Raw genomic sequence first — 26,485 nt, forward strand, 5'->3', positions numbered from 1 at the left:
GAACTTTCTCGAATAAAATCATTCTAAATTCAATCGAAAAATCCCATCGTCGAATTTTTAAGTTTTAAATTCTTATTAAAGAATTCGCATTAGTTCGCATTTTCGCCGATAAGAGGGCAGCACCTCCTGGGCATGATATGTGGCGCCAGCTCTGAGAGAACGAGTGAACTTTCTCGAATAAAATCATTCTAAATTCAATCGAAAAATCCCATCGTCGAATTTTTAAGTTTTAAATTCTTATTAAAGAATTCGCATTAGTTCGCATTTTCGCCGATAAGAGGGCAGCACCTCCTGGGCATGATATGTGGCGCCATCTCTGAGAGAACAAGTGAACTTTCTCAAATAAAATAATTCCGAAAGAAAATCCTTTACTTTTTGCAACTTGCAGATTGAATGAAAGTAATGGCAGAGAAAATGCAGCATAGCGGAATAGGGGTGTAAAGCGTAAGGTTGGAGAAGAAGGAGAAGGATGCTGTTAGGACGGAGGAGTGTAAGAAAGAGACAGAACTCATTCGTACTCTGGGATATTCGCATAGGGTAAAAGAATATCAACGTAAGTGTTACAAGATAATTTATTCTCCAAACATATAATGATACAGTATACAAAGTACAGATGTACATATTGTATAGTCCGCGAAAGATTAGTAATATCAATGCCATTAGAAATATATTACAATATATCACTACAATATAATATACGTGTGGTATGTTACATGCGCTACCACTTTGGATTCTTCTTTCTCCAAAAGACATTTTAAAAACTTAGTTTTTGAGGATATACTAGGAGGAGAGTGATGGAGATACAGGATGGAATAGGAGATTCGAAAAGTGTATAAGTGTTGCAAGATTATTTATTGGACAAATGCAATAATGATACAGTATACAAAGTACAGATGTACATATTGTATAGTCCGCGAAAGATTAGTAATATCAATCCCATTAGAAATATATTACAATATATCACTACAATATAATATACGTGTGGTATGTTACATGCGCTACCACTTTGGATTCTTCTTTCTCCAAAAGACATTTTAAAAACTTAGTTTTTGAGGATATACTAGGAGGAGAGTGATGGAGATACAGGATGGAATAGGAGATTCGAAAAGTGTATAAGTGTTGCAAGATTATTTATTGGACAAATGCAATAATGATACAGTATACGTATACAGTATATGGCTTGCGAAATATTAACAATAACAGTACCATTAAAAATATATTACAATATATCACTACAATATAATATACGTGTGGTATGTTACATGCGCTACCACTTTGGACTTTCTTTTTCCAAATTACATTTTAAGAACTTAATTTTTAAGGATATACTAGGAGGAAAGTGATGGAGAATAGGAAGGAATAGGAGATTCGAAAGGTGTATAAGTGTTGCAAGATTATTTATTGGACAAATGCAATAATGATACAGTATAAAGTTAAACGCGAAAAAGCTAAGATAAGTTAAACGCGAAAAAGCTAAGATAAGTTAAACGCGAAAAAGCTAAGATAAGTTAAACGCGAAAAAGCTAAGATAAGTTAAACGCGAAAAAGCTAAGATAAGTTAAACGCGAAAAAGCTAAGATAAGTTAAACGCGAAAAAGCTAAGATAAGTTAAACGCGAAAAAGCTAAGATAAGTTAAACGCGAAAAAGCTAAGATAAGTTAAACGCGAAAAAGCTAAGATAAGTTAAACGCGAAAAAGCTAAGATAAGTTAAACGCGAAAAAGCTAAGATAAGTTAAACGCGAAAAAGCTAAGATAAGTTAAACGCGAAAAAGCTAAGATAAGTTAAACGCGAAAAAGCTAAGATAAGTTAAACGCGAAAAAGCTAAGATAAGTTAAACGCGCAAAGGGACAAGTTAAACGCGAAAGGTCTACCCTTAGTCAAGATTCACCGCAACGAAAGACCGCGGGCGTAGCACCCAGCGAACCCTTGCGGGCACGCCGGGACATCCGGAAGGACGATATTTAACGCTACAACCTCCGTCCCTTCCCACGGGCAAGCCCAGTGGGTTAGACGTAAGGAACCACGCCCGCCGCCGGCGGCGGGCCCCGTTAGCCATCGATCCCCGCGCAAAATGTCTCCGACAGAGGGTGACTTTATACTAGCGGGTGCTCAATAGCACCCGCACCTATCCCAAGTGAAGTGACCCCCAAGCACAAGCACAAGTAGGACTTTACCCAAAGTCAACGGACTACCCCTCCGACCTCCCCCCGGACAAATAGGATCGTCTCTACCCACACAAGTGCCCAAGGGTCAAGACATGTTGGAGCGTTTTTAGCAAAGCGAACAAATGATACTAATACGCGAGAGCTAGACACCTGGCTAGATTCACTATACGAAAGACCATGGCCGTAGATACCCTAAGGGGGCTCAAGGCCCCCGTCGGGAGACCCATAAGGTCCTGTTGCGGCCACAACTTGGGCCACCAACCACTGAGCAAGCTCAGCGGAAGAGGCGGAAGGGCAACCCCCGACACCATGGTCTTAAGTCTAGCTGCACTAACCGGATGACTACTCTTATATGACTACTTGAATTAATATGCTCGACCCGACCAAGGAAATAGGAGAAGTAAGACAAGCACAATGTAAAGAGGGAGAGACAAAGTGAAACGAGATGTTATAAAGGAAGATAAAATTTAAGAAGTTCAAAAATGGAAAAGTAACGAATGGGGGGTATAAAAGTAGAGAAGAAATAAGGGAAGAGATAAAGAAGAAAGCAAAGAATTAAATATAAAGAAATGAGGAAATAAAGAAGAAATAAATATAGGAAAAGTAAGACAAGCACAATGTAAAGAGGGAGAGAACAAAGTGAAACGAGAAGTTATAAAGGAAGATAAAATTTAAGAAGTTAAAAATTAGAAAAGTAACGAATGGGGGGTATAAAAGTAGAGAAGAAATAAGGGAAGAGATAAAGAAGAAAGCAAAGAATTAAATATAAAGAAATAAGGAAATAAAGAAGAAATAAATATAGGAAAAGTAAGACAAGCACAATGTAAAGAGGGAGAGAACAAAGTGAAACGAGAAGTTATAAAGGAAGATAAAATTTAAGAAGTTAAAAATTAGAAAAGTAACGAATGGGGGGTATAAAAGTAGAGAAGAAATAAGGGAAGAGATAAAGAAGAAAGCAAAGAATTAAATATAAAGAAATAAGGAAATAAAGAAGAAATAAATATAGGAAAAGTAATACAAGCACAATGGAAACTGAGAGGGAACAGAGTTAAACGAGAAATCAGAAATGAAGATGGAAATAAAGAAGTCAAAAAGTAGAAAAGTAATGAATAGAGTTGAAAAGTAGAGAAGAAATGAGGAAAAAGATAAATAAGAAAGCAAAGTATTAAATATAAAGAAATAAGGAAATAAAGAAGAAATAAATATAGGAAAAGTAATACAAGCACAATGGAAACTGAGAGGGAACATAGTCAAACGAGAAATCAGAAATGAAGATAGAAATAAAGAAGTCAAAAAGTAGAAAAGTAAGAAATAGAGTTATAAAAGTAGAGAAGAAACGAGGGAAGAGATAAGTGAGAAAGTAAAGAATGAAGAATAAATAAATAAATATAGGAAAAGAAAAAGGTTGGAAATAGAAGAGAGGGGTATTTCCAAGAGACCAGTATAGGAGACCGGCTCGAGGAAGAATGAGCGCTCGGAGTCCGGGCGCTGCCTTCGTCGCTTCCCCCTCTCCGCCCCACTCGCCGAGTCCTGCGCGACGAATTTGCGCGGACGCAATTTTGAGAAACTCCCAGTACTTCTAAACATGTTTAGCCAGAATTTCCGATTTCTACGTGTCAATATTCTACTTTATTGATTTAGCTAATTATTTTGATGTTCCAGACACCTAATTTGTTTATGATTTAGTGGAAAAGGTAAGAAAAGTAGGAAGTATGTACAAGGGAGCGAAATGGGCCCCTCCTCGCCCATTTCCGTGAGGTCCAGCCTCTCCACAAGGGAGCAACGACCCCTCCGAGGCCCCATAGGGGACTATGTTTTTTTTTATTATGGAAAACCCCCGAGTCCTGCGGCTGTCGCACACAGCGGCGAGTGGCGGAGAACCTCTGGCCGCCAAGCGTCGCGTTCGTATTCACGTTTTGCTCGGCTACGACGGAATTCGCATTGTCGACGGAGGCGTTGATCACATTATCCTACTTCTAGACTCGCCACTACGATTTAACGCCATGATTTTGGCATCGCCTAAAACCGTAACGTTTTGCATCTCCCTACTCATCTCTGGATACAAGGCCTTTGAAGATTTTCTGTTTTAGGGATTTGGCTTTAAAATTAGAGCACCTGAAGCGTCGGGATGTGAGCGTCAGGAATGAAATTGTGGGCACACAATTTTGGGGAGCTTCCATTACTTGTTGGCCAGGATTTCTGATTTCCAAGTGCCAGCTGTAAAATTCAGCAGGACTGATCCAATAGAAAATCAAATTTTACTGATTATTTATAGGTGTGTTAATGAAATTAAAAACCAATTGCGCAGTGAAATGGAGCAAATTGAATGCAATTAAATCATTAAGAAAATCGTATGAGAATTTGCTTGGTTATTTGGCGTAGCAGTAAAAGAATATCCCGGAACTCTCTCAGGTGTCTAACAACAATGTCGAGCGATTTTTTTCGGAACTAACAAATATGCTCCAAAGGAAAATGCAATTTTAGGTAACAATGTTCGTTCCATGCCGTCTAGCGGAATTTTCCGAAAACCTTACAGGTGCTTCGCAGCGCCATCTGGTGGATTTTTCCAGAATTAACAAAAATGCTTATACAATGCAAATTTAGGTTGGGTTACAGTTTAGACACCCCAATTCACTACGCGCGTGACTATGCTCGTATACATACCCTAAAGGAGCTGAAGACCCCCGGCGGTATGTCGTGGAAGGATGACCCCCGAATCATGGCTTTTATACGTGTAGCTACTCTAACAGGATGACTACCTTTACATAACTACTCCACTAGATATACTGAAACCGACCAAAGAAGTAGAAACGATTAAACAAACGCAATGGAGAAAAATAGGTAATGGGAGAGTGACAGGGGAGTAAATTCAAATATAAAGAAAGGTAGAGAGAGCGAAATTAATAAGAAAGGGAAGAATGAAGTAAATAGATAAAAAGAGGAAGTAAGAAGAAAAAAACTACTAATCAAAAGGTACTCGAAATTAATGAAATAAATAATTAAGGAAATGAGATACTGTATCCCAAACGTACAATTTTTTAATAACTTTTTAAAACCAACCGATCACTCGCCTACTCGTTCCCTTGACTACTCACTGTCAACTAACGAGGAAGCGAGAACGCACGTTGATTAGACTCCTAGTCTTCAACAGTGACAACGTCGACTTCTAGCAAAGAGCAATCGTTTAACCCCCGAGGGTGCGGTCTTTGTTTTATCATGCCGTCTCGTTAAGCACACCGACCCATTTAGATAAGAGCTCATACAGTATGTCTACCACCATCAGCCATAACGCTTTCCTGGCTGCTTTACATCGTCCGATTCATCTTCCTATCAGTACCAAACTGTATATTGCAGATTTATAAAAAAACGAGTACAATAGCGTATATTTAAAAAGTTTCTATCTTTAACCTATCTCGGTACTAATGTCGTACGAATTTCACTGGACACTTTGTACGTAGAGTTGAAATTAATCCCTGGCAACGTACCGTACCATCCCATAGATATATATAGGGATCCGTTAATTTATATACGATCCCTTCCGAGTGATAGTCGGATTCCCCGAGGACTTTAAAGGAGGATTTAGGAGGAGGATGAAATGTTAAAAAAAAACATCAGATATATGCTTGACTAGGTTCTTCAGAGGATTTAATTAAGCATCAAGATGTCACCGGATAGCCTTAGTGACACTGACCCGACCATAATGGCTCCCCTTTAAATCCCACGTTATTTGTTCTCCATAAGTGACATACCTAATCTCCTGGTCATCTGACACATTTGTACTGGACCTAGCACGATTTCAGATTCTTCTTCTACAACCTTTCACTAGTCATGGATTTACTGGGTTAAATTTGACAAGGACGATCCCTTTCCTTTTCTACTTTCTACTGTTCTTTGGATCAGTAATAAGTTTAAATTACACTTATATGCATTTAATTAAATCTTGTCATTAAATTACTTCATGTACCACACAGACATGGCTTAATAAATAGCTTTATCGTGCCATTAATAATAACACTACACCTGACAGGATGACAATATACCGTGACTGTTAAATCTCATTAATTTCAAAGTAGCCTCAGTGTAACCCTCTATTTTTGTGTTGCTGTATTTTCCTGTGATCCTTGCTAAGCTGTGATATAACAATGATTTACGATTGCCAAGGGCTGAAAAAAAATATCTCAAGTATAAGCCAGACAACTACTTTCTATATAACAAGACAGTAAAAGGATACACAGAGATAAATTTATACAGACAAAGAAATATCCGACAGTAAATACTGGCATCGGCCACATTTTTACTTTGACAAAAGGGAAGCCTGTATATATTCTTTTTAATTTTAGACAAACTACAATTTCTTAATTCTCGTATACTCCACGTCGTTCCAGTTTTTCAATTGTTAAGACTCGGGAAACGGATCTGTAGTCTGTGGATACAATATGCTTTCCAAATATGAAAACAGCAATGGGGCGTCCGTGCCGTAGAAGATTAATGCTCTTAGCATCTTATTTATGACGAAACGTCGAAGGTAGGTGAATATAATCATAACGAAGGCATAATTTGTTCCCGTCAATAATCCAAGGCACATATCATAGCCACGCCTCTTTTAATCCAATGGGATTGCACCGCCTTACTGGGAATTTCCATAGACAATACGAAGTTGGTCGAATGTCCTGTGGTACTGAGAGTTCCAGCTCTCTTGATCGTTTTATAAACGGGGCACTCGTATATATCAGTTTCCGGTACTCTGTGATTGACTTCCGGTAGAAACAGTATAGGCGACATCTCTGGTATAAAATAATAACGATTGGTTCATTGATTTGCACTTTACTGCTACGTCGACGAACGAGACAATTCTTACCAGTATAAAGTTCCTTGGGATATGATTCAGCAAGATGGGTTCCTGACCATCTGCATCCCTCGAGAAACAGGCCATAGATAACACATCCATCCTCCGGCCTTGTGACAGGTTTTTCATTCAATACCTAACAGTAAGATAGAAGATAATGTATAATTTGAGATTATTAACAGAGATATGGTGGCCAGTAAATAAGTAAACTTTTCAATATGATTCAACGTTACCCGAAAGGTAAAATCTATACTGTCTATAGATACGATGTGTTTTCTTGCGTAATTCTGAAGTGTTCCAGTGAGAAATGCCTGAGGAAAGTAAAAACCAGATATCCAGAAAGCCGGTGGTATCCCGTTAGTCTGCCAGCTCGTTATAAAGTTTATACGGTCTTTTAGATCCAAGACCCATGCTCCTATTTGCCAAGGATAACTATGTTTAGAAGCTTTTACATCTTTACTTCATGTACAGGGTGAGGCGGAAATAATGGCACTACCGAGAAGGAGGTGATTCCTCGTGGAGGATTATATCGAAATTGCAAAATTAATTTTTTCTTTACCTAATTTAAAAAAAAATCGACTTTAAAAATCTATCGGGTTCACGTGCGTTTAACTAATACTCGATTTAAAGGATCTCGCTAGGGTCACTGTTTCCTTACGTACTTGTATACAATGTTACGACTTAAGTGGTTTAAAATAGTTCAATCGATATTTCAATCTCGAAAACTTTTATTAATTTACGTATTGTTGAAGATCTTATTTTTGTATACAACATTGAGCTCGTCGAATAGAGACCTGAGTAGTTTTTTACGGGACCTTAAGCCACCTAAAGTCCTGACATTCTATAGAAATACAAAAGAGTAAGTCTTCTCAAGTCGGCTATTAGTCAAGTTCACGTATACTCGATGATTTTTTTTGTTGATTATCTTAAAAATTAAACCTTATAGAGATCAATTATATTTTGCAATTTCGATTTACTTCTCCATGACGAATCACCACCTTCTCGGTTGTACCATGATTTTCGTCCCACCCTGTATATAGAGCATTCCCCTTTCGAAGGGACTTTTTTCTTATTTGAACTACGTGATGTGTAATGGCCTGGATGCTTTTTCTTTATCTCGTCAGAGCAGCGATATTAATTTTCTTAAGAATCAACCTTGTCAATGCACAGTTACTTTTGCCTCTAACTCACCAAGAGGTTTTAAAGAGGCATAACCCTTGTCCTGCCAGACCTTTGGTACTTTGTTAACGAATAAACTGAACGCCATCGTTTCAAGTTTTTCCGACATCACTACCAGTCCTTTTAAAGCTTTCAAGAGATCCTGTAATGTCAATTTTAGTTCCTGAAGAAGACCATTGTATCTTTTCGCTTCTTGCATCAATACGGTGTTGAGTGACTCTTTGTAAAGAACCGGGTACCTTAAAGTGGATTTAGTTCGGTGTGTTATATAATTTTCGGGTAATAGTATATATAAATAAGTCTACCTCTGTTGAATCACTGCAAGATCAAATAACGATGGAATGGATGACAAAATATCCTTGGCAAGCTGACTCGTGACATCCTCCATACTGGCAACTGCACTGCCGATCTCTTTGGGTTGTAATGCCAGTAACGTCTCTAAACAAGCGTAGGTTTCCGCTTGGGCGTAACTTATGTCGGCATTCGGATGGAGACCAAATATGGCGGGGTCATCATTAAGTGGGAATGTTTTGATGTAATTAATATAATCGTCAAACTTGGTGTCGGCTGGTAACTGTAATCATCAGTTAAAGAAAAAATAAAGGTTGATTTCATAAAATAACATATTTTAGCTACTCATAAAAATGACTCACTTGATGATACACTTCGTGTACGTCAAAGTTATATGTAGGCGAAACAACCTTGCCGTCGTAAAAGTCCTGGAGGATCGTCAGGACGCAACGACGATCCCAATCGTCCGTTATACGTCCGCCATAATTAATATGACCAGCCGTGTATATGAGAACCTGATTAATTATAATAGAAAAAAAGATGATTACAATTAATGAATATTTTTACAAATTACATTTTTCTACCTTGAACGGTAACTCTGTGTATTCCAATAGAAACATATGCAATTGTGATATGCATATGGTTAAATCACCGTCCGTAAATTCATACGGTATATTAAAACCAAGAGGACCGAATTTTCTTCTTTCGAGTAAAGCCCCATGGAACATACAGAGAGAAAATAATAGCCACTTGAACGCTGTCACTTTTTCATGTTCTGAATGCATAAAATCCTGCATTTCGATCACTTGAGTCAAATAGGCACGAAGCATGTTGGCCTGTTGGGTTTAAATAATTTATACTTTCAGAGTACAATTTAAAAGGTTAGCATAAAGTTAAAATGGTCGTCTCACTCGTCATTGATATTTCCTTTTGCGTACCTTAAGTCCTCGGGGTGGTTCCACCGTCATCTTACTTCCATTTTGAAGTATACTGACTGGAAAATCCGGGGAAGGTGTCGAAGTCAGCCATAAACGAAAATCTCGATGGACTGTCTCTGGAAGTGTTTCCACCAGTTGCTCCAATTTTGGCATCCAACTGGGTGCCAAATGGCAATTCTGAAATATATAAAAGGACATGAAAAATGAATAAATGAGTTTTTCCCATCTTGAAAAATAATATTTGTCATTTTTAATAAAATTGACAGTGTTTAATCCCACAATATTATTCCCATACACAAGTTGAGATTGTTTGCTGAGGCGATAGATAGTGAAGTGATGCTAAATGGAATTAAATCAACATCCAATCCCGCCAGGGAATTGATTAGAACTGCTGTTATCATGAGTGTATCATATAACGTGACAGCGTGAAGTGTACCAAGCAAATAAATATTTAAAGGCAATATATTACTGTTTTCTGAATATTACCTGAAAAAATACCCAATTTCCAACTTCTATCGACTCTTTTAACATCAATTCAGCCCGCGGTCCTTGGCCTTGCCCCAGAGATATAGTAGAAAGTTTCTTTGCCATTTTTAATCTGTTGGCAAACTTGTACAACTCGGCAGCTGGATCTGTACCAGTTGACAGTACAAACACCAGTGGCATAGTAGGAGATGATTCCTTAAAAATTACTGATAATTCCACAGCTTGAGGTTCCACAAAACGCGAGCCAAAATATTTAGTCAAATATATCTGCATGGAATTGGTGATCTTATCAGGTCTGAGACATTTGAGCAGGAGCATCTTCTGAAAGTCGTCCAATCTCGATTGCCAAGGTTCCGGATAGAATTCTCTAAATTACGTTAGACATTAAATTTTACATCTGAAACTCTAGAACTAACAAGTGCCAACTATTCAATAACACAAATGCTCGACTCACTTTTCCGGTTCTTGAGAATCAAAGATGGCTCTGTACTCTATAATTGATTTTCCAAAGTCTGAAGTGAATTTCGAAAACTTCGGGAGTAATTCAAGAGCTTGAATCTCCTTCCAACAACGTGTTGATACCCAATTAGGAGCTGGATTTGGTAGTTCCTGTTTAAATGCGTATAAAAATATTAATAACAAGGATCAAAGAATCGTTAGATAAAATCTCTATAACATAATTACATGAGGCGAAATTTCTCCTGATAAAAAGTGTCTCCATTCAATAGGATCTATCAGATTATCGTCGATGTGTATTCGTGCGCATAACAAAAATGCAAAATGGAGCTTGTGCTTCTCAAACAGACTTCTGCAGACATTCGAGAATAGGGCATATGTGAAGTTATCATTGATATTTGAGATGCGCTTGTTAATGTCGGCTGTAGGATCAAATTACGTGCATAATATCTACGGTTTTCGAGCAAATATGAAAAATAAATTCAGTCAACTTACTTGCGGCCTTATCTGTGGAGAGGATGCTATTGACAAATATATTGATGAACCACTCGAGTGAATACTGATACATGGTGTCCACATATTGAAGATCAGAGAGACAGAAAAAAAGAATTTGTGCTCTATTCGCTACGGGTATGTATAACGATCTTGTAATATCAATATCTGCTTGAGTGATTTCAGCCGATTGAACTTTTGCCTGAAACAATAAGTTACGGTATGCGAATATCGATAAAAAACAATTATAACTGCTTTTGTAGTGAAGTTGTGCGAACGGAGAGGTTATTTGATAAATAAAATTACGTCATGCCCAGTCAGATAACATATGCAGAATGTATACAAGAATTTGGATAATAAAATGTCGCTAATATAATAACAATATAAATATAACGATACACTTTTATTATATGTATAAAAGTATACTTCACCTTTATTTCCTCGCTCTTAACTTTCGAAGCTTCTAAAGTATGTATGAGATCAAGGTCATCAACGGCTGAACCTTCGGATACCGAAAGCCTATATAAGATTCTGTCTTCGATATCCTTCAGGTCTCTCTTCATCTGCGCGCTCGATACAATTAAAGCGCTTCTGCTTTCCTCCAAATCAGGACGCTCCTGCATCGCTACCAGTGACAACATTTGATCCTGAAATCCACTGATAAAATTTTTAATAAGACGAATTATTGTTCACAAGATATTTTTTGGAGAAATTAGAAAATAAGCAGCAATCGTATTTACCTTATTGTCAGTGTAAAATTTACAAGTAAAACCTTAATGGCGATTTCTGGTGTATAATGGGGATTTGGTAACTTAGTCGTTATATAAAGTCGGAAATCAAAACTGAATGGCACTATGTTGTCGCCAATCTTTATCACCAATTGACCGGCTTGTTTGAATAACGCTCTAGTGAGAATGGGATCCAGCGCAGCTTCCATCTCAGTAACGATATTCTCAATGAGACACGATCTGCCGAATCTCACACAATTTTCTAGGACACGCACTAGATCCTTGTCAGTCATTTTTACTATTGACAGGCCGCTAGTCTTGCCCTGAAAATTAATATGTATGTAGTTCACACATATTTTAGACATTTCAAGATATTTTTGTAGGATACTAAAGTTACTAGAGATAAAGCAGGGAAGTAAGACGATATTATCAGAATAAAAGGGCTATGCAATGTTTCTCCCTTCATTCTCTATCGGTTTGCTTAATTTCCTGCCTCTTTGCTTTACGTATCTTGACTGTATGTCTTTACCCTTTACGCTTGATGGAATCTTTTGGAAATACTTGAATGAACCTAACGTATCTGAATGCGTATTTACAATTCCAACACAAGTATTCCCTCTTTCCCGTTAATGGGAAGATTCTACGAAATTGAATTCTCCACGATTTCCAAATAATACTGTTTAAAGCAGCGAATTACTTTTAGACTTCATGTGTATCGGATTGGAAGAAAAAGTTTATTTTTTTCTATTCAATGATACGAACTCACCATGTTGCGTATCCACTTATTAGCCTGGCCTTGAGGATCGATAAATAATGGCCAACGTTTCGAATTGGTGACAAGCACCGCATTTTCTACTGACAATGAGTCTCTAGGAAGACCGTCCATTTGCCATTTTCGAATTTCCACAGCATCTCCCAGAGTAGAGACAGGATGGCATCCTGGAGTGTGTGGTACGCCTTCGCCAAGGACGCTGTACCAGGATTTCATAAGTTTCTCGCGGTAGGAATCGTTGAAGGGAGTCAGGTAAGCTATGGCACCTGAAGAACAAAATCAAAAAAGGATTATCGTCCGTCGTACGTATAAGGTTTGACATTTAGAAAGATGTGTCGGTACCGGAAGATAGGAGAATATCCCCTACAACGTTCTTCAGCGATTTTTCTATCTGAGCTACCGTGTTAATCCATCTTTCTTGCTCATCGGCAAGACCAGCGATCAATTTGACCGCCCTGGACATTCGCTCCTCGCAGAGTTGCTTCTGTCGCTCCAGTTCCGACTTTTTGTCCTGCTCCTGCTCTAATTTTTTCTGCAGCGATTCGATGCCCTCTTCAACAGTCTTGAGGCGACTCATGGCGAGTGCAAGAGTTCTCTCGGTTTCCAGAAGTGCTTCCTCAGCTTTAGCTAGAGCTTCCATTTTGGGGGCGACTTTCAAGTTGACAAAATAATAATTGTACATCGCGTGAACCCAGAGGCAAAGCGAGTGACACGCCTTTGAGACCTGGAGGACTTTCTGTGGTTGAAATGCTGGATTCTCAACGTAGTGTTTGAGTCTATTTATCATCTCTTCGGTGATCTCGTCTTTGTTGAAGTTCTCTAGGGAGCTGAGGAAGTGGCCTGGATCCGCAAGCATTTGGCTTCCTGGTGTCCAGTAATCGAGGATTTTTTCACCAGGCATTTTCCCCGGGATCTAAGAATTTAATTTAACAATACATTAGCACTGTAATTTAAATCAAGTAAAACCTTTCATATTAAATTTATAAGTAATAAATTTATTAAATAATTACCTTGTTTGGCTTCACATCCTTTACAATGCACATAGCTTCGATTACAAGAACAACCCCTACTGGTGGCCTCTTCATTGCTTTTACCTCAGTGACGTCACCTTTATTTAAAGACTTTAAACTAGCTTCCGCAGCCTCCAACATGGGTCTTGCTTCGCCTGTAAAACAGTATAATTTTCGTTATTTCTATTTATTTTTTATATTATTTTTTATAATGAAACCAAGACATGGACACGTACCCAGGTCCGCTTCAGCTTCGTCTTTTATAGCCTGGTTATCTTTCTTCAATTTAGTAGCTTCTTCTTCCTGTTCCAACGCCTTTGCTTTTGTTTTTTCAGCTTCGACCTGCACAAACGTCGATAAGATATTTCACAAAGTATATTTCATTTGATAATTGACTAACCGTTTCCTTCGTAATTTCATCAATCATCTCCGCCGTTGCTGCAGTAGCTCTATCCAATTCAGGTTTCATACTCAATAAAATTGACTGCATTTCCTTAACTTCAACCTCAGTACTGGCCAATTTGTCAAGACCTATAATAAGACAAATATGGAATAAACACACACAAAGGGTACTAATAATGTAATAATAATTTAAAAAGAACTCATAACTGTAAACAAATTCAAGCTCAATGAACGAACGAAATGTTCAATGATTTGAATATGACGGTTAATAATTTTATTGACGTTGACATTTATTCACAATTTTTAAATCCCTTAAAATCTCATCGGAAAGCACGTGATGCATATATGAATCACATTAAAGTTTGAAAAATATATTTATATATGAAAAATTGGAAAATCGACAAACCCCCAAATCCTTTACGCTTGGGCGCATTAAAACAATTCTCATCACTCACATCATGTATGGGAGTTCGTCATGAGGATGAAACAAATCATTTAGGCAGACCTTGACTCAAGGACTTTGCAGATATTGAATATAGTGGGGAAAAAAGGCCACGTGGGAATTGATAATCGATGTGAAAAAAAAGTGGAGAAAAAACAGGTCTGATTAAAATGTAAAATAGACTTTGAGCAGATTATTATTATTATCGTTATTATTTATCCGTCCAAAATGTGGCTTGTTTGACTGTGGAAAGTTGTCGACGTTCATTAATCAATAAACGATTAATTTTTCTGTCGAACTACAGCTATATAATCGCAGTCAATACGATTCTTATGGGTAACAATAATTTGCACGTGTAAGCCACAAATAAATAAAATGCCTTGTTCGAAATTAGGCAATTCTCTTGATTGGAATTACCTGTGACTAATCGCGATATTCCGGAAACGAGCTCCTCCTTTTTTTTGGACAGAAGATCACCGTAGCTGGACAATAATTCAAGATAGGAGGTTGGCGTGACGTAGTTGTGACGATTAAGTTCCTGAATTAAGAAATAAAAATCGAATGAGGAGATGGATACAATATCCATGATACGAATCATAAATATAATAATTATGAAATCGTCTTGAATCGTCTAAATCGAATATGACTCTTATCAGAAAATAGATATTCATGATAGATAAGGACGCAGACAATTTTAGGTATTTTATGAAAACTAACCACCAAGAAGTGCTCGCTTGCTTCGATAACGCTCGAATGCATATACTGGCAGGTCTTCACGATGGATTTAAGTATTTTTTCATTAACTGAAAAATCCTGAATCTCCGAGAGGAACTGCAGCGCCACCGTCTATGGAAAAGATTAAGAGATGAAAAGTTTATAAGAATTTTTAATCATTCATATATTGATTAAAGTTGGCTTAATTAACAAACTCTTGGAACTAACTTGTAACGCAGCTTCAGGCCACGGACTGAACCAATCGATGGTGCAACAATTGACGATAGCAGGAAATTGTCTGATACGAGCACGAAATGTTTCCCCTATAGGACTGTGAAGAAAATTGATAAATATTTAATTACTTAAACTTAATCAATTAAAGGCAACATTAATCATACAACGTACCTAACATTACACCGTATTAAAATAATTTGTACCTCATGGTTATTACTGTGTGCAAATTGTTCCTAACTATCTTCTGATATGCTGCAAATAAATTGCTTCTATTCGTAGGTAATCCAGCTTCTTGTACGGGTCCACGCATTAATTGAAATATCCTATCAAGTTCATCACTCTGATAGATATTCGGCACGTCCCCGCTATTTAGGATATTGTTAAGATCTTCCAGAAAAGAGTCATTTTTAATCTAAAGCGTAGAAACACAAATTGAGCGTGAAAAGATGAGAAACATGAAACAGTAACAAGAGAATTTCTTTTTATGACAAATCATAAGAAGCCAATAAACTAAGAAGGAAATAACAGGTATTCAAGGTATCGGATAACTAGTCAGTCTTGGATTGCTGTGAGCGTACCAAAAGATGGCTCTGACGCCCTTACTAAATGACTCCATGGTAATAGGAAGGAAGAAGAGAAATGTCTATGAATAAAAATTTATGAATTTTTCATATTCATCGTTACTTGGGTATCCGAGAAGAGAAAGACGATAGATCGTTTTTGTAAACCAGCCCTCAGCATCATTGTCTTCAGATCCTCTCGCCAGTCGCTGTTAGAATACGCCTTGCTAAGTTCTATTTGAAAGCAGCTGTACTCCACTATATGGGTGGAGAGTTTTGTAAGGCTTCTACGTCCTGAAAAGAATATGTACGTTAATGATTAATTGACAAGGGATCGATCGAGCTACAACAGTCATTTAAACAACCCTAAACTACAACCAAGAATGGACTATGTAATTGCCACGACAGAACTATTAAATTCCTTTGGTCGCCTACTTCTTTTTTTCCTTACGTTTTTTCCCTATCTTTCTTACCAGATCCTCCCATCCCAAGGAGAAGAGCATTTCCACGTGGCTGCCTCAAAATACGTCCAATCCTACAGAGGTGACTTATCGCATCTTGGAAAAGGACTAATCTCATGGGTGCCGTTGTCGAGTTGTTATAATCGTAAAGAAAATCCAAAAGTATTTTCTCCGTCTGTAAAATCAACCAAGCACAGTCCCATTCAAGAGATTATTGTACATAAACTAAATGAATTACGTTGTACAATTTATTAAAGCAACGATCTACTAAGTTATATCAAAGCTCACGTTCTCAAGATCCTTTATGCGTTCGTATTGCCCGTTGCTCTCGCAAAAATCCGAGAAAAATAGGACATCACCAGCGACCACAGTGTCACGATCACTTTTGAAATATTCCTTCAAGATTTTTTGCATAAGCTTCTCGAACCATTCACGATCCTCGTTGTTGACAAGTCGATCGCTGAAAACGCGGCTGTTTTCATGATACCAGAGCGCAAGTAGCTTCTCCACAGACTGTAATAAAGATATAAAGTAATAATAAAGACCAACGAATCTTATGACCTAATCAATTTAACAGCCAAACACTAAAAATCAGTGGAATGAATTTTGGCTGAAGGCTCGATTAAAACTGTACAAAATAATTCCAAGGATTCCTGAGTTAGAACCGAAATGTAATATACGGGATATGGGCTTACGTCCATCTTATCAGGCTCCGCCATAAGGATCCCTTGGAAGACTTTACTCAAGTCTCGAAGATTAAAGGTATAGTGAGACTTGTCTGGCGTGGGTAAAAGCTCCTTGGAAATCGTTGAGAAAACGTACAATGTAGCAGATACCATAGATTCCAATAGATACTCGAAGTCTGTTGTTCGCTGAAGCCAAGATCGTAGTATAGCGCCAAAGATGTTTTTCTAAAAAAGAAATAAGGTCAATGAGTAATGATATTAGGTGATAGATAACGCGAGACCCGCGCAGCTACAAAGAGTCAAAGGAGTCTATACAGAAGTTGGTATTTGGAAAAAAAAGAAGAAGAAGAAAAAAGTCAAACGGTCCTTTTCCCAGTATGAAGGATCGTATGAACTCGCCATAAGGTAAAATTACAGATAGTTAGGATTTGAATTACGATCTCTAATTGGACGGGCTTGGGTAGACGGCAGGCAAACATTGAAATGTCTTTGCAACGATAGAGAACTAGATACTTCTTTCATTAAGTATCGCAAGGAATCAATTACGCTCCCATGGTGGGCGTGGATCCGAGGCATGGAATAAAACCGAATGCCAGAGGTATCTTTTTCTCCGAAGGGTGGCTCCTTTACGAATTTGTATTAACTGCAAGTGAGATCAAAAGCAAGAGCAACAATTTTAATGGGAATTACGTTACAATGGACTTGATGGAAACGAAACGCTACGATCTCGTAAATAATACCGTAAATTGGACAGTCGCGTCAACGTTATCGAAATTTATTGTTCTCGTTAACGAATAACGCATATATATTTATATCAGACAAAGGAGAGTCAGGCATAAGCCGACGATAAGTCAGATAAGCACGGCAAGTAGCTGATATTTTCGTTTTGAGGTTATTCCTATTTATCATTTCTTCCTTTTACTTTTCACACCTTAGAATCCTCCTCCATTTCTGGAAACGCCAGATAGTGGAAATGACGTAATAAACGTGACGTCACGGGATTCCTTCCTCCTCCGGGTGGTCCCATTGCAGCCACGAAATTCACATCTTCCAAGAAATGAAAGGATCCTATCTCCTTTCTGTCGTACCAACCTGATGAGTAGATAATTATAAATTATTCAAAATCATTGGTATTTCATAATATTTAGAATTTGTCATACATTGATATACTATATGAAAACTGTACGTCACGTATGATTATACGGATTATTTCAATAAATTATTTTACTTGTTTCTTCAATGTTCTATGTTCAATGTGAAAATGGAATTTTCACTGACACATCCCTTTTCTTTTACTATGACTACTATTTTTTTTTTTTTTTCATTTCAATTAGAATATCAAAAAACCACAAGCTCAAGTCAGTATGACATGCAAAGGATCATCTTTATTGCTATATATAATGGCTGAAAGTAGCAGGTATAAGTATGCGACTAGACGAACGGCAATTTTCTTTTTTAGTCTTCTTATTCACTTTTTTTTTTCTCTTTACCTAGACTACGAGAAATACGGTTTCTACCTAATATATGTATATATATATATATATATATATATATATATATATATAATGAGATTCTGTGGTGCCACGTGCAGGTAATAGTCACGAATACTAAGATTATTCAGGGAGACGCATTTGATATTATTTTGCAATAAGGGCAAAGAAATGAAAACGAAAAATAAATGAAAAAGAATCAAGAAATATTAAATTTACGCGGTGCCCATGTCGAGTGTTTTCGTACATAAAATCTCAGTCACCCACTAACAGGCTGAACCGTTAATGCCACAAGAAATGCAAAAGACTAAAAGAAATGAAAATGGCCGTTCGATTAATCATAAAGAAGAAAAATGAAGCAATGAAACTCCAGGGGTGTTTTCCATATTTCAAAGTATTTAGAAAATAAAGAAATCAGACACCACTGACTCCAAAAGATTTTTTTTCAACAATACAACAGAGTACTACCAATGCTATCAGTTACTATGAGATATAAAAGTTTGTTCTATACGATTTTTTAACATAATTTTTTTTTTCAAACATTCCTCCACAAAGACCCATTTTCTTTTGGCTTAATTTGTCTACCAAGGTTTCTTCTTACAGACTCTCATACTTATGACCAACAAACTCAGTTTTATTTTCCAAAGAGAAATTTGAGCTTAGTTGATCGTCAAGGAAAAGAAAAATAATTGTTGCTTGTAATCAAGATTTACTGATAAGAGCCAAATTGAGGCTCTTATCGTCCTAGCGTAGGGACTCCTTTTATAGAGAATCTCTATATACTATGTACCATATATGTACACGTATACTTGATTTCTTTAATTATACTACACATTAGCAAACTGAAAATCAAAGTTAAGGAACTTCTGACATAAATGCTGGAACAGACGTACAAGGCGATGTCAAGACTTTGCAAGTGAAAGAGAATTAAAAAAAAACTTAGAATTCTAACAGTGTCATTAACGAAGAAATTATACAGGGCATTATACATATATACAATATATAGACATATATACAGCATATGCATCATGGAAATATGAGAAATCTTTTCCAAAACTGTTAAAAACATTAATATGTATCAATGAGTAAAATCAAAATCAAAATCTCCTAGATCAGTATTAATTACTGAAACTTCGGCACAAGGATATCCCTCAAGGCACCATTGGGCAATTAGAAATTTAACTACGTACACAACTTGTGAACTCATACCATCCATCCTGAATTACACGAAGCCTTAAGCCTTTCTTGATAATAACTAAGATTAGCAATTCGAGTAACCAGAATGACAGTCAAGTGAAGTCAAGTTAAACGTAAGTTACAAGTCTTAGTTTACCGGTCATTAGCTATTGTTGACATAGAAGCATTAAAGAAAGGATAGATTAAATGGTTTTCACGAAGTAGAGTTTTTCATGTGAAAGTAAATTATTCGTTTTGTGGTATATAACAAAATTACTAAGATTTTTTAGAAAAAAGGTAGAGATAAAAAACAGTAAATACCGTTTAACGTTAGCACACGATTTATAAGAATACATGGGTTCTTATGAAAATTTAATCAAGTTGAAGAAGACATCCCCTCAAGTTTTAAGATTGGGAACGAGGAAAAGAACAAATGAAATATTGATTCACAATCTTGTACTATCTCATAGTCACGTAATCTTGTTCCCAGAATTTCTCTTTTTTGTCCAAGGATTGTTCAGGCTATCAGTGATCCAATTTAGCTACCCTAGTCCATCCCCAACAATATATTCCTGTTCGCACGAAAAGCTAATATATTTTTACAAAAGATTTTACTCTCCAAGGCAAAGCTTCTTTTCTCTTCTACGTTTCATCATTGTTCTTTGTGAAACTGATTTCTCTAATGCGCTTAGCCTTGTTATTCTATCACTATTCAGTCACTAGGGGCGATGAAAATAGATTTGGATTGTTTGAGAATTATATAAAGTGAATATAAAATCAAGGGACAGCCTGTCGAACGTGGATATATATATGCATGTCAAAAACGAACCATCCCCTAGGGTTTCGTAGGGACGGGTACTTGTCATCTTATAGGGACAAGGTTTAAGGAAATCCATTTTTGATATTTGAGAATTTAACGAAGGTTCACGTGACGAGCTGAGGAGGTTGAAGTAACCCCTGTCAGGAAGTAAATTAATTGAAGGAGGCTCGTCCCTTCGTTGAATCAATGGAGTCCGTAATTACATGGGTCGAGATTAGCTTAAAATTGGAATCTTCGTTATCTCGATTTAGAAGCTTGTTGTAGTGTTTTCATTCCCTGGTTATTATGCGCCCTCAAATATTGGCTGTCCTGTAAAATGAAATTGTTACGAAATTCCTGGAATAGTTCTTAAATGGAGATTGATAGCTCTGTGGGATCATTGGACTTTATACTTGGAATCTTATGGGAGTGGCTGTACCAAAATTATGTTCAGTGATTTATCTGGCTGACTATGCTAGGGCATTTACTACGTGACTACTTTCTGAATGCGTCCCTTAAGAGAGAGAGAGAGAGAGAGTCGTAAATGCAAATCTTAATGACATTCTGTACAATTGAAATTTGTTAATTATGTTATTCATTATATGATAATGAAATTAATTCCCTTTACTATTATCGTTTTATCTTTAAACTCTTCTGTTGTGACAATATCTTGAAATTCTGTCACTGGAGATACTTATTAATAAAAAAAAAATTCATATCCCTTTCAATGTGTTTTCTTTAATCCTCTAGAAAATCTGTATGCTTTTTTTAATAGTAGTGAATGTACGTAAATATTTCATTTTTTTTTTTTGGATTACTCCGTTTTCACAAGTTTCTAAAGTGAGTATGGCACGCGATGAAAAGAGCATAACGAGAGGGAGTTGAAGGAAAAGGAAAAGGAAAAGGAAAAGGAAAAGGAAAATGTATAAAAACTTGTAGAAACTTGTTTGCTTATCTCAATTACAGAAAAGTTTGCAGTGCGCGTGCGCAAAGCTAACGATAAATAATAAAGATAGATAAATAATAAAGCATGCGCCTAACAAAGAATAGAAATGGTCAGATGAAGGTAGAGAGAGAATTAAAAAATATATATATATATATACAAGATACAACATAATTTCCCAAACAAGAATTCATAGCGAGTTAATCGTGGCGCTTTAAACAAATTAGGTAGGCTCCCGAGTTAGGAGACACAATTAAACCGACAGTCACGGTCTGTAGAGTCTAATTGACATTTTCGAGATAAAAAAAAAAGTTTGTAATGGCGAAAGTTGCCAAAGGACGAAAAAGGACGTTATACAAAGTTTACAAAATTACACGACGTGTTGTGACTCTTACAAAGGATAATTAAAATAAAGCCAGATTGTAATTACGAATTCCGGACAAGTCGTGCATAAGATATAACGATTAGAAAATAATTTTAATATAAACTTACCATTGAAATCCATAAATTGTCGAATAAGTTCGATTGGCGGTTGGGCGCCATATATTTCAAGCGCGGGCATATTCAAATCATCTATGAAGAAAACTTGCTTCTTCAATACAGATGGTCCATAAACTCCCTTGCGTCTCTTTTCAAGTTTCGAATCGATCAGATCCTATAACAAATAAAAGTTTTGATATTTTAAAAAATGATGGATTCAAACTGAGACAATTTTTATAAATTTTCTTTGAATAAATCACCTGAGTCTGATTTGCGGATGTGCGGGCGGAAAATACGATAAAATCGCAAACATATTTCTTCGACATGTTTCTTGAGAGCTTGGCTGATATCGTCAGTGTCTTCCCACTTCCGGTTGGTCCCACGCACAAAATGTTTGTCTCGTTGAGCAATAAATAACCGATGAGTGTTCCGCTACGAATATTATCCATTGTCGGGACTTCTATGTCTGAAAATTATTTAAGGATATACCGGGTGTCGCTTTTGTCGAGTCGAACATGGTTGTGGCTTTGCCCAGCCGGTCATGCCCATCCCGACCGTATTATTTGGTACTTTTATAGTTTGACTATGGTGGGAGTTTAGTTAAATTATCAATTTTTTAGTGGAATGGAAATATGTTAAATAGTGGAAAAGCACAGGCGTCACTTGGCTCGGACGATGGAAAAACCCTATTCGACTCGTTAGATGGAACACCCTGTATATAGAGTAAAAATAGTATTTACAGTAAAAATTGAGTTAAAAAGTACCCGTATTAACACAGAGCACCAAATGAATAATAAAATTAATGTGACGAACAATTTGAATTTAACATATAAACTACCTGCAAATTTCATATCCGTTGTTATTCTTATAGGTGGAATATCTTCAAGCCACTTTAACCATTTTGGTGGAATCGGTTCGCTATCTTCTATCGGATCCGTAAAACCGCCATCGTGCAATCTGATAGGTGGAATATACAATAAAAAGAAGGGAGCGATCATGTATCTTTGTTACAGGATCCTAATAAAATCCTCCTGGATAGTAGTCCGATTCAAGCCGAGAGTAGAAGAAAAAATTGCCCCACGTAGGATGCGGCTCGTTTAAACTGTGTCTTATTTCCTCATGGGTTATTTTTTGGTTCAAAAATTCAAACCAAGATTTCAGGAAAGGGACCACAAATGTTATTAGACTATTGGATAAGATTTTTGAATAATAAAACATAATTAACCAACCTGTAATCGAAAACTAGTCCTTCTGCCGGAAACTGCAAATTGTGCTTAGCCACTTTCTGCATTTCCCTCAGCCAGTTGTTAAATAAAATTCTACTCCTGTGGTCGCAGCTTCCACCTAAGCTCCAAACGAGCGAGAACGCCACCCAGGGTGTTAAAAGTTTTGCTGAAACGATCAATACAAATTGTATAAAATTGTAAACTACTAGAATGTGATTATAAGAAATCATTACGTATTGTCCTTTGTAACAGAGGAGAAGGAGGTGCTTTTCCTTCGCGTCCTGCCATTGGTCCAATACGAAAATTCATAAGATTAATGTAAGACTGTATTAATCCAGAATCGACAGTGGCTACAATTTCGCGTAAATTTTCTCTCAAAAAGGTCAATCCAGGTAGCACGAGGTAATAAGTCAGCTGTGATATCTCTTGAAGATGATCAGCCATATTCTAAAATGAAACATCAAATTAAACATACGAATTTATAAACTTTTAAGAATTGTCTATATAAGCAGTGTCAAGAGATAAATTCTTGACTGAAACTTACATTAGGTAAAGAATTGAGCCAGCAGTCTATAAATGGATTTAATCCCAAACCACCAGGTTCTAAGTAAACCATACCGCATCTAAAAAATAATAAAGTAAGCAACAATTATGAGAAACAAACAAATACAAACAATTACGATATTTTGTCTACGCTGTCTTAATAAATATCACTGGTCCCGTTTCTAATGAAATTTGACATTTATGATTTTGTTTTATTCATTTTTCTATTTCATCTCGAGAAAAGAGAAAATGAAAAAGAAAAAAAGCACTTCCGGCACGTCGGCCACCACCACCTGTATTATTTCTGACACATAATGTTTTGGATGATCCACATCATTCTTGACAGGTGACAGCTGCGACTACGGAGTGCCTGTCGAAACTTCAGTCTGACCTGAGTGAAACTAGGCTCACTAGGCCAGACAGAAAAGTCCCAAAGCCCAAAGAAAAATGTCTGACAGCTTGTAGTAAAATTCGTGTCGTTTAATTATAGCTTTTTTTTATAACTTTGTATATTTTATATTATTTTATTTTACCTTGATACCGTAGCCGGTGACGCTACCTTCAGATCGGCCACCTCGAACATCATCGTCTGGGTAGGTAAAAGCTTCATAATTTCCCCAGAAGTCAAACAGAGCTTTTTATTGTCATCCAAGACCGTGTTCATATTTTCAATCCATACAGCATCCACTGGACCGTCAAAAACGTACCAGCGTTTTTCCTTGTCCGTTGCGGCAGTTCCGGAACGGATTAACGTCGAGAGTATTCCATCTGTCCTGAAGATTCAAAAATGAATATTATTTTTTAAGATAAAAATTTTTTAAATTAAACAAAAGAGTCCACTGCCAGTTTCCTCTTCTCCAGAGATCACGTCGTGGAGATTACATATTTACAAAGTGAATTCATCAATTATGGCCAAATTATCATATTCCTTTTTTGGGCATACAGAATATTCTGTAACGAGAAAGAGTCTTTGGCAACGGTAAAATTATACAAAGGAATTTATATTTTCATATTTACATTACAGTGCCCATACTCATCAGATTACAATTTTAAGGAAAAAAAAAAAAAAAGGATCCACCCTGTACCAATAGACATATTGAATACGTTACAGCGACAGAAGGTAACACGGATTAGATACACGACTACAAACTCATGGAAGTCAGATAAAAAAAATTCTTGGCATCTTTCCAAAACTCTCGTAGGTCCATTGACTCTGATTTATATAGCAAGATTCGAGATAAAGCATGGACAGGGTAATCATCGAAAAATTCCATCATGAGTAACAGAGGCTGTATATATGTATATGTATATATGTATATGTAAAAAAAAATACTTGATCCTTTTGAATTTACCAATCGACTTCAACTACCATAAGAGCATTACTTCACTTAAGGAATGTAAGATATGATGGAAAGGACTACTAACCATTCGTGGGTATCTAGATCATATTCACCATAGAGCTGACCCATGGTAATGGATTTTGGATTGAGCACGTAGGTATGTACCGGAGTGAATGGTTTCCCACTAGGCTGTATTTTACCCTTCAGACTCGTGCAGGCATCCTTCAGTATCTCATAACACTGAAATAAAGGAGAAAATTGAATAAGAGGATATTTCTTGAGAAAAAAGAAAAGACAATCTTAGGTCATGTCAGGTAAATCGGGCAGTCGTATATGGCACAGTTATTAAAGAATGTAAAAAATCTTGAAAAAAAGAGTTTCAGGTAAAAAATCTGAAATGTCCAAAAAAAATGCAATGTTGCTCTCATAAAATAATATGCGTGAACAAAATGATACCTCTAATGCCATTTCAGGATTTTCACCATAAAGATTTATTTTTAGCATGCTAAATTACCCTGCTAATCCCCATAAGGATTGGTTAAATGAATGGCCATACAGTAAATTGATACAGAACCCATTAAGGGCTAATGGTGTAATTAGCAGATTAGATTTTGTTAAAAACGGCTAAGGGTGACTCGTATAAAAAAAAATGTGTAGTCGGTCGGTTCCAATCTAATTGGCAAAATACGCGAGTCCTAACAGACAGCAGATTCAATGACAAATTCAATGACCATGTATCAATTGGTAAATTACTTTGATATCTATAATTATAATTATCCAGAAAATTCAATTGAAATATATAAATCGCATATAAAATTCTATTGAAAATACGATCTTTCATATCCCATGTAATCATAATGTTAGGTCATATTTTTTGTAATAAAAATTTTTCTTCTTGTATATCATGAACGCACGTAGCACCGAAGTGGAAATCGAAAATTTACTGCAGAGCGAGGAGTAGCGGAAACTTAAATATCTGACTCATAGTATAACAGTGGTAGTATAATAAAAGAGTATGAAAAAATGAGGAAAAAAAATAAAGTCCATTTGCGAACGACTCGTATTGATTTTACGCTTTTCATTCTTATTCTCGACACTCTCCTCCATCTTGTCCTAGCTATCTTTCTCAATATCTGTCTCGCAGAGGAATCATCCAGGAATTCAAGGCGTAAATATTTCTCTTGGGAGATTCGCGTATCGAGCTGCGAACCTAAGTGGCTGAAAGCGTCCAAAGTGCGGATACCATCGAAAAGCACGAATATTTCAGGATCCACGAGATGTTGAATAATTCGCAACAATAACCTTTCACCTAACTGGCGCGTAGTTGGCGAACGAAAAACAAAATTCCCAAAAAATTATCGCCCAAGATAAATCATAACGATAAAACGGAATTCATGATGATCAGAGTTGTGTTTACATGTTTTCGTAGTTGCGTGAAGGCTTTTGATTCCGGCTAGACAAGCAATGCCAATTAATCTCTTATAATTGGATTAAAGATATACACTTTGTAAATAAATAACTAAAAATCAAAAGTAAAGCAACGACGACAGCGCCGCCCGACGAGAAATGAACAAAGCACAAAACTTCATAGCAGTTTTCAAACTACGAACGAGATCGGACGTTC

At 36.7% G+C, this 26,485-nt stretch overlaps 1 protein-coding gene and 2 long non-coding RNA genes across 3 annotated transcripts in view; 2 read left to right on the forward strand and 1 right to left on the reverse strand.

Annotated features, from left to right (window-relative positions):
* Window positions 1-5,811: 5,811 nt before the first annotated feature.
* LOC107267562 (dynein heavy chain 1, axonemal) overlaps window positions 5,812-26,485 on the reverse strand; it is a 60,432-nt gene continuing 39,758 nt past the window's right edge. The window contains exons 24-59 of the mRNA XM_025084905.1: window positions 24,947-25,101; window positions 24,055-24,294; window positions 23,523-23,601; window positions 23,212-23,425; window positions 22,982-23,144; window positions 22,591-22,709; window positions 22,013-22,218; window positions 21,765-21,927; window positions 17,796-17,956; window positions 16,874-17,089; window positions 16,467-16,691; window positions 16,191-16,353; window positions 15,842-16,011; window positions 15,361-15,569; window positions 15,152-15,254; window positions 14,927-15,055; window positions 14,627-14,747; window positions 13,766-13,896; window positions 13,602-13,707; window positions 13,366-13,520; window positions 12,698-13,268; window positions 12,350-12,621; window positions 11,596-11,906; window positions 11,287-11,512; window positions 10,859-11,057; window positions 10,592-10,785; window positions 10,362-10,516; window positions 9,908-10,274; window positions 9,422-9,598; window positions 9,068-9,319; window positions 8,846-8,998; window positions 8,498-8,766; window positions 8,205-8,431; window positions 7,247-7,428; window positions 7,026-7,149; window positions 5,812-6,951 (exon numbers count right to left, since the gene is read on the reverse strand). Coding sequence (XP_024940673.1) covers window positions 6,734-6,951; window positions 7,026-7,149; window positions 7,247-7,428; window positions 8,205-8,431; window positions 8,498-8,766; window positions 8,846-8,998; window positions 9,068-9,319; window positions 9,422-9,598; window positions 9,908-10,274; window positions 10,362-10,516; window positions 10,592-10,785; window positions 10,859-11,057; window positions 11,287-11,512; window positions 11,596-11,906; window positions 12,350-12,621; window positions 12,698-13,268; window positions 13,366-13,520; window positions 13,602-13,707; window positions 13,766-13,896; window positions 14,627-14,747; window positions 14,927-15,055; window positions 15,152-15,254; window positions 15,361-15,569; window positions 15,842-16,011; window positions 16,191-16,353; window positions 16,467-16,691; window positions 16,874-17,089; window positions 17,796-17,956; window positions 21,765-21,927; window positions 22,013-22,218; window positions 22,591-22,709; window positions 22,982-23,144; window positions 23,212-23,425; window positions 23,523-23,601; window positions 24,055-24,294; window positions 24,947-25,101 — 7,125 coding nt within the window. The 3' untranslated portion in view covers window positions 5,812-6,733. The remainder of the gene's footprint in view (window positions 6,952-7,025; window positions 7,150-7,246; window positions 7,429-8,204; window positions 8,432-8,497; window positions 8,767-8,845; window positions 8,999-9,067; window positions 9,320-9,421; window positions 9,599-9,907; window positions 10,275-10,361; window positions 10,517-10,591; window positions 10,786-10,858; window positions 11,058-11,286; window positions 11,513-11,595; window positions 11,907-12,349; window positions 12,622-12,697; window positions 13,269-13,365; window positions 13,521-13,601; window positions 13,708-13,765; window positions 13,897-14,626; window positions 14,748-14,926; window positions 15,056-15,151; window positions 15,255-15,360; window positions 15,570-15,841; window positions 16,012-16,190; window positions 16,354-16,466; window positions 16,692-16,873; window positions 17,090-17,795; window positions 17,957-21,764; window positions 21,928-22,012; window positions 22,219-22,590; window positions 22,710-22,981; window positions 23,145-23,211; window positions 23,426-23,522; window positions 23,602-24,054; window positions 24,295-24,946; window positions 25,102-26,485) is intronic.
* LOC112494325 lies at window positions 23,979-24,805 on the forward strand. The gene is made up of 3 exons (XR_003059612.1): window positions 23,979-24,114; window positions 24,203-24,500; window positions 24,576-24,805. It is a non-coding gene; the product is annotated as an uncharacterized LOC112494325 (long non-coding RNA).
* LOC112494327 lies at window positions 24,921-26,366 on the forward strand. Its single transcript, XR_003059614.1, has 3 exons — window positions 24,921-25,018; window positions 25,079-25,605; window positions 25,780-26,366. It is a non-coding gene; the product is annotated as an uncharacterized LOC112494327 (long non-coding RNA).

The sequence above is a fragment of the Cephus cinctus genome, unplaced genomic scaffold (assembly GCF_000341935.2).
Source record: "Cephus cinctus unplaced genomic scaffold, Ccin1 Ccin1_scaffold0412, whole genome shotgun sequence".
Lineage (NCBI taxonomy): Eukaryota > Metazoa > Arthropoda > Insecta > Hymenoptera > Cephidae > Cephus > Cephus cinctus.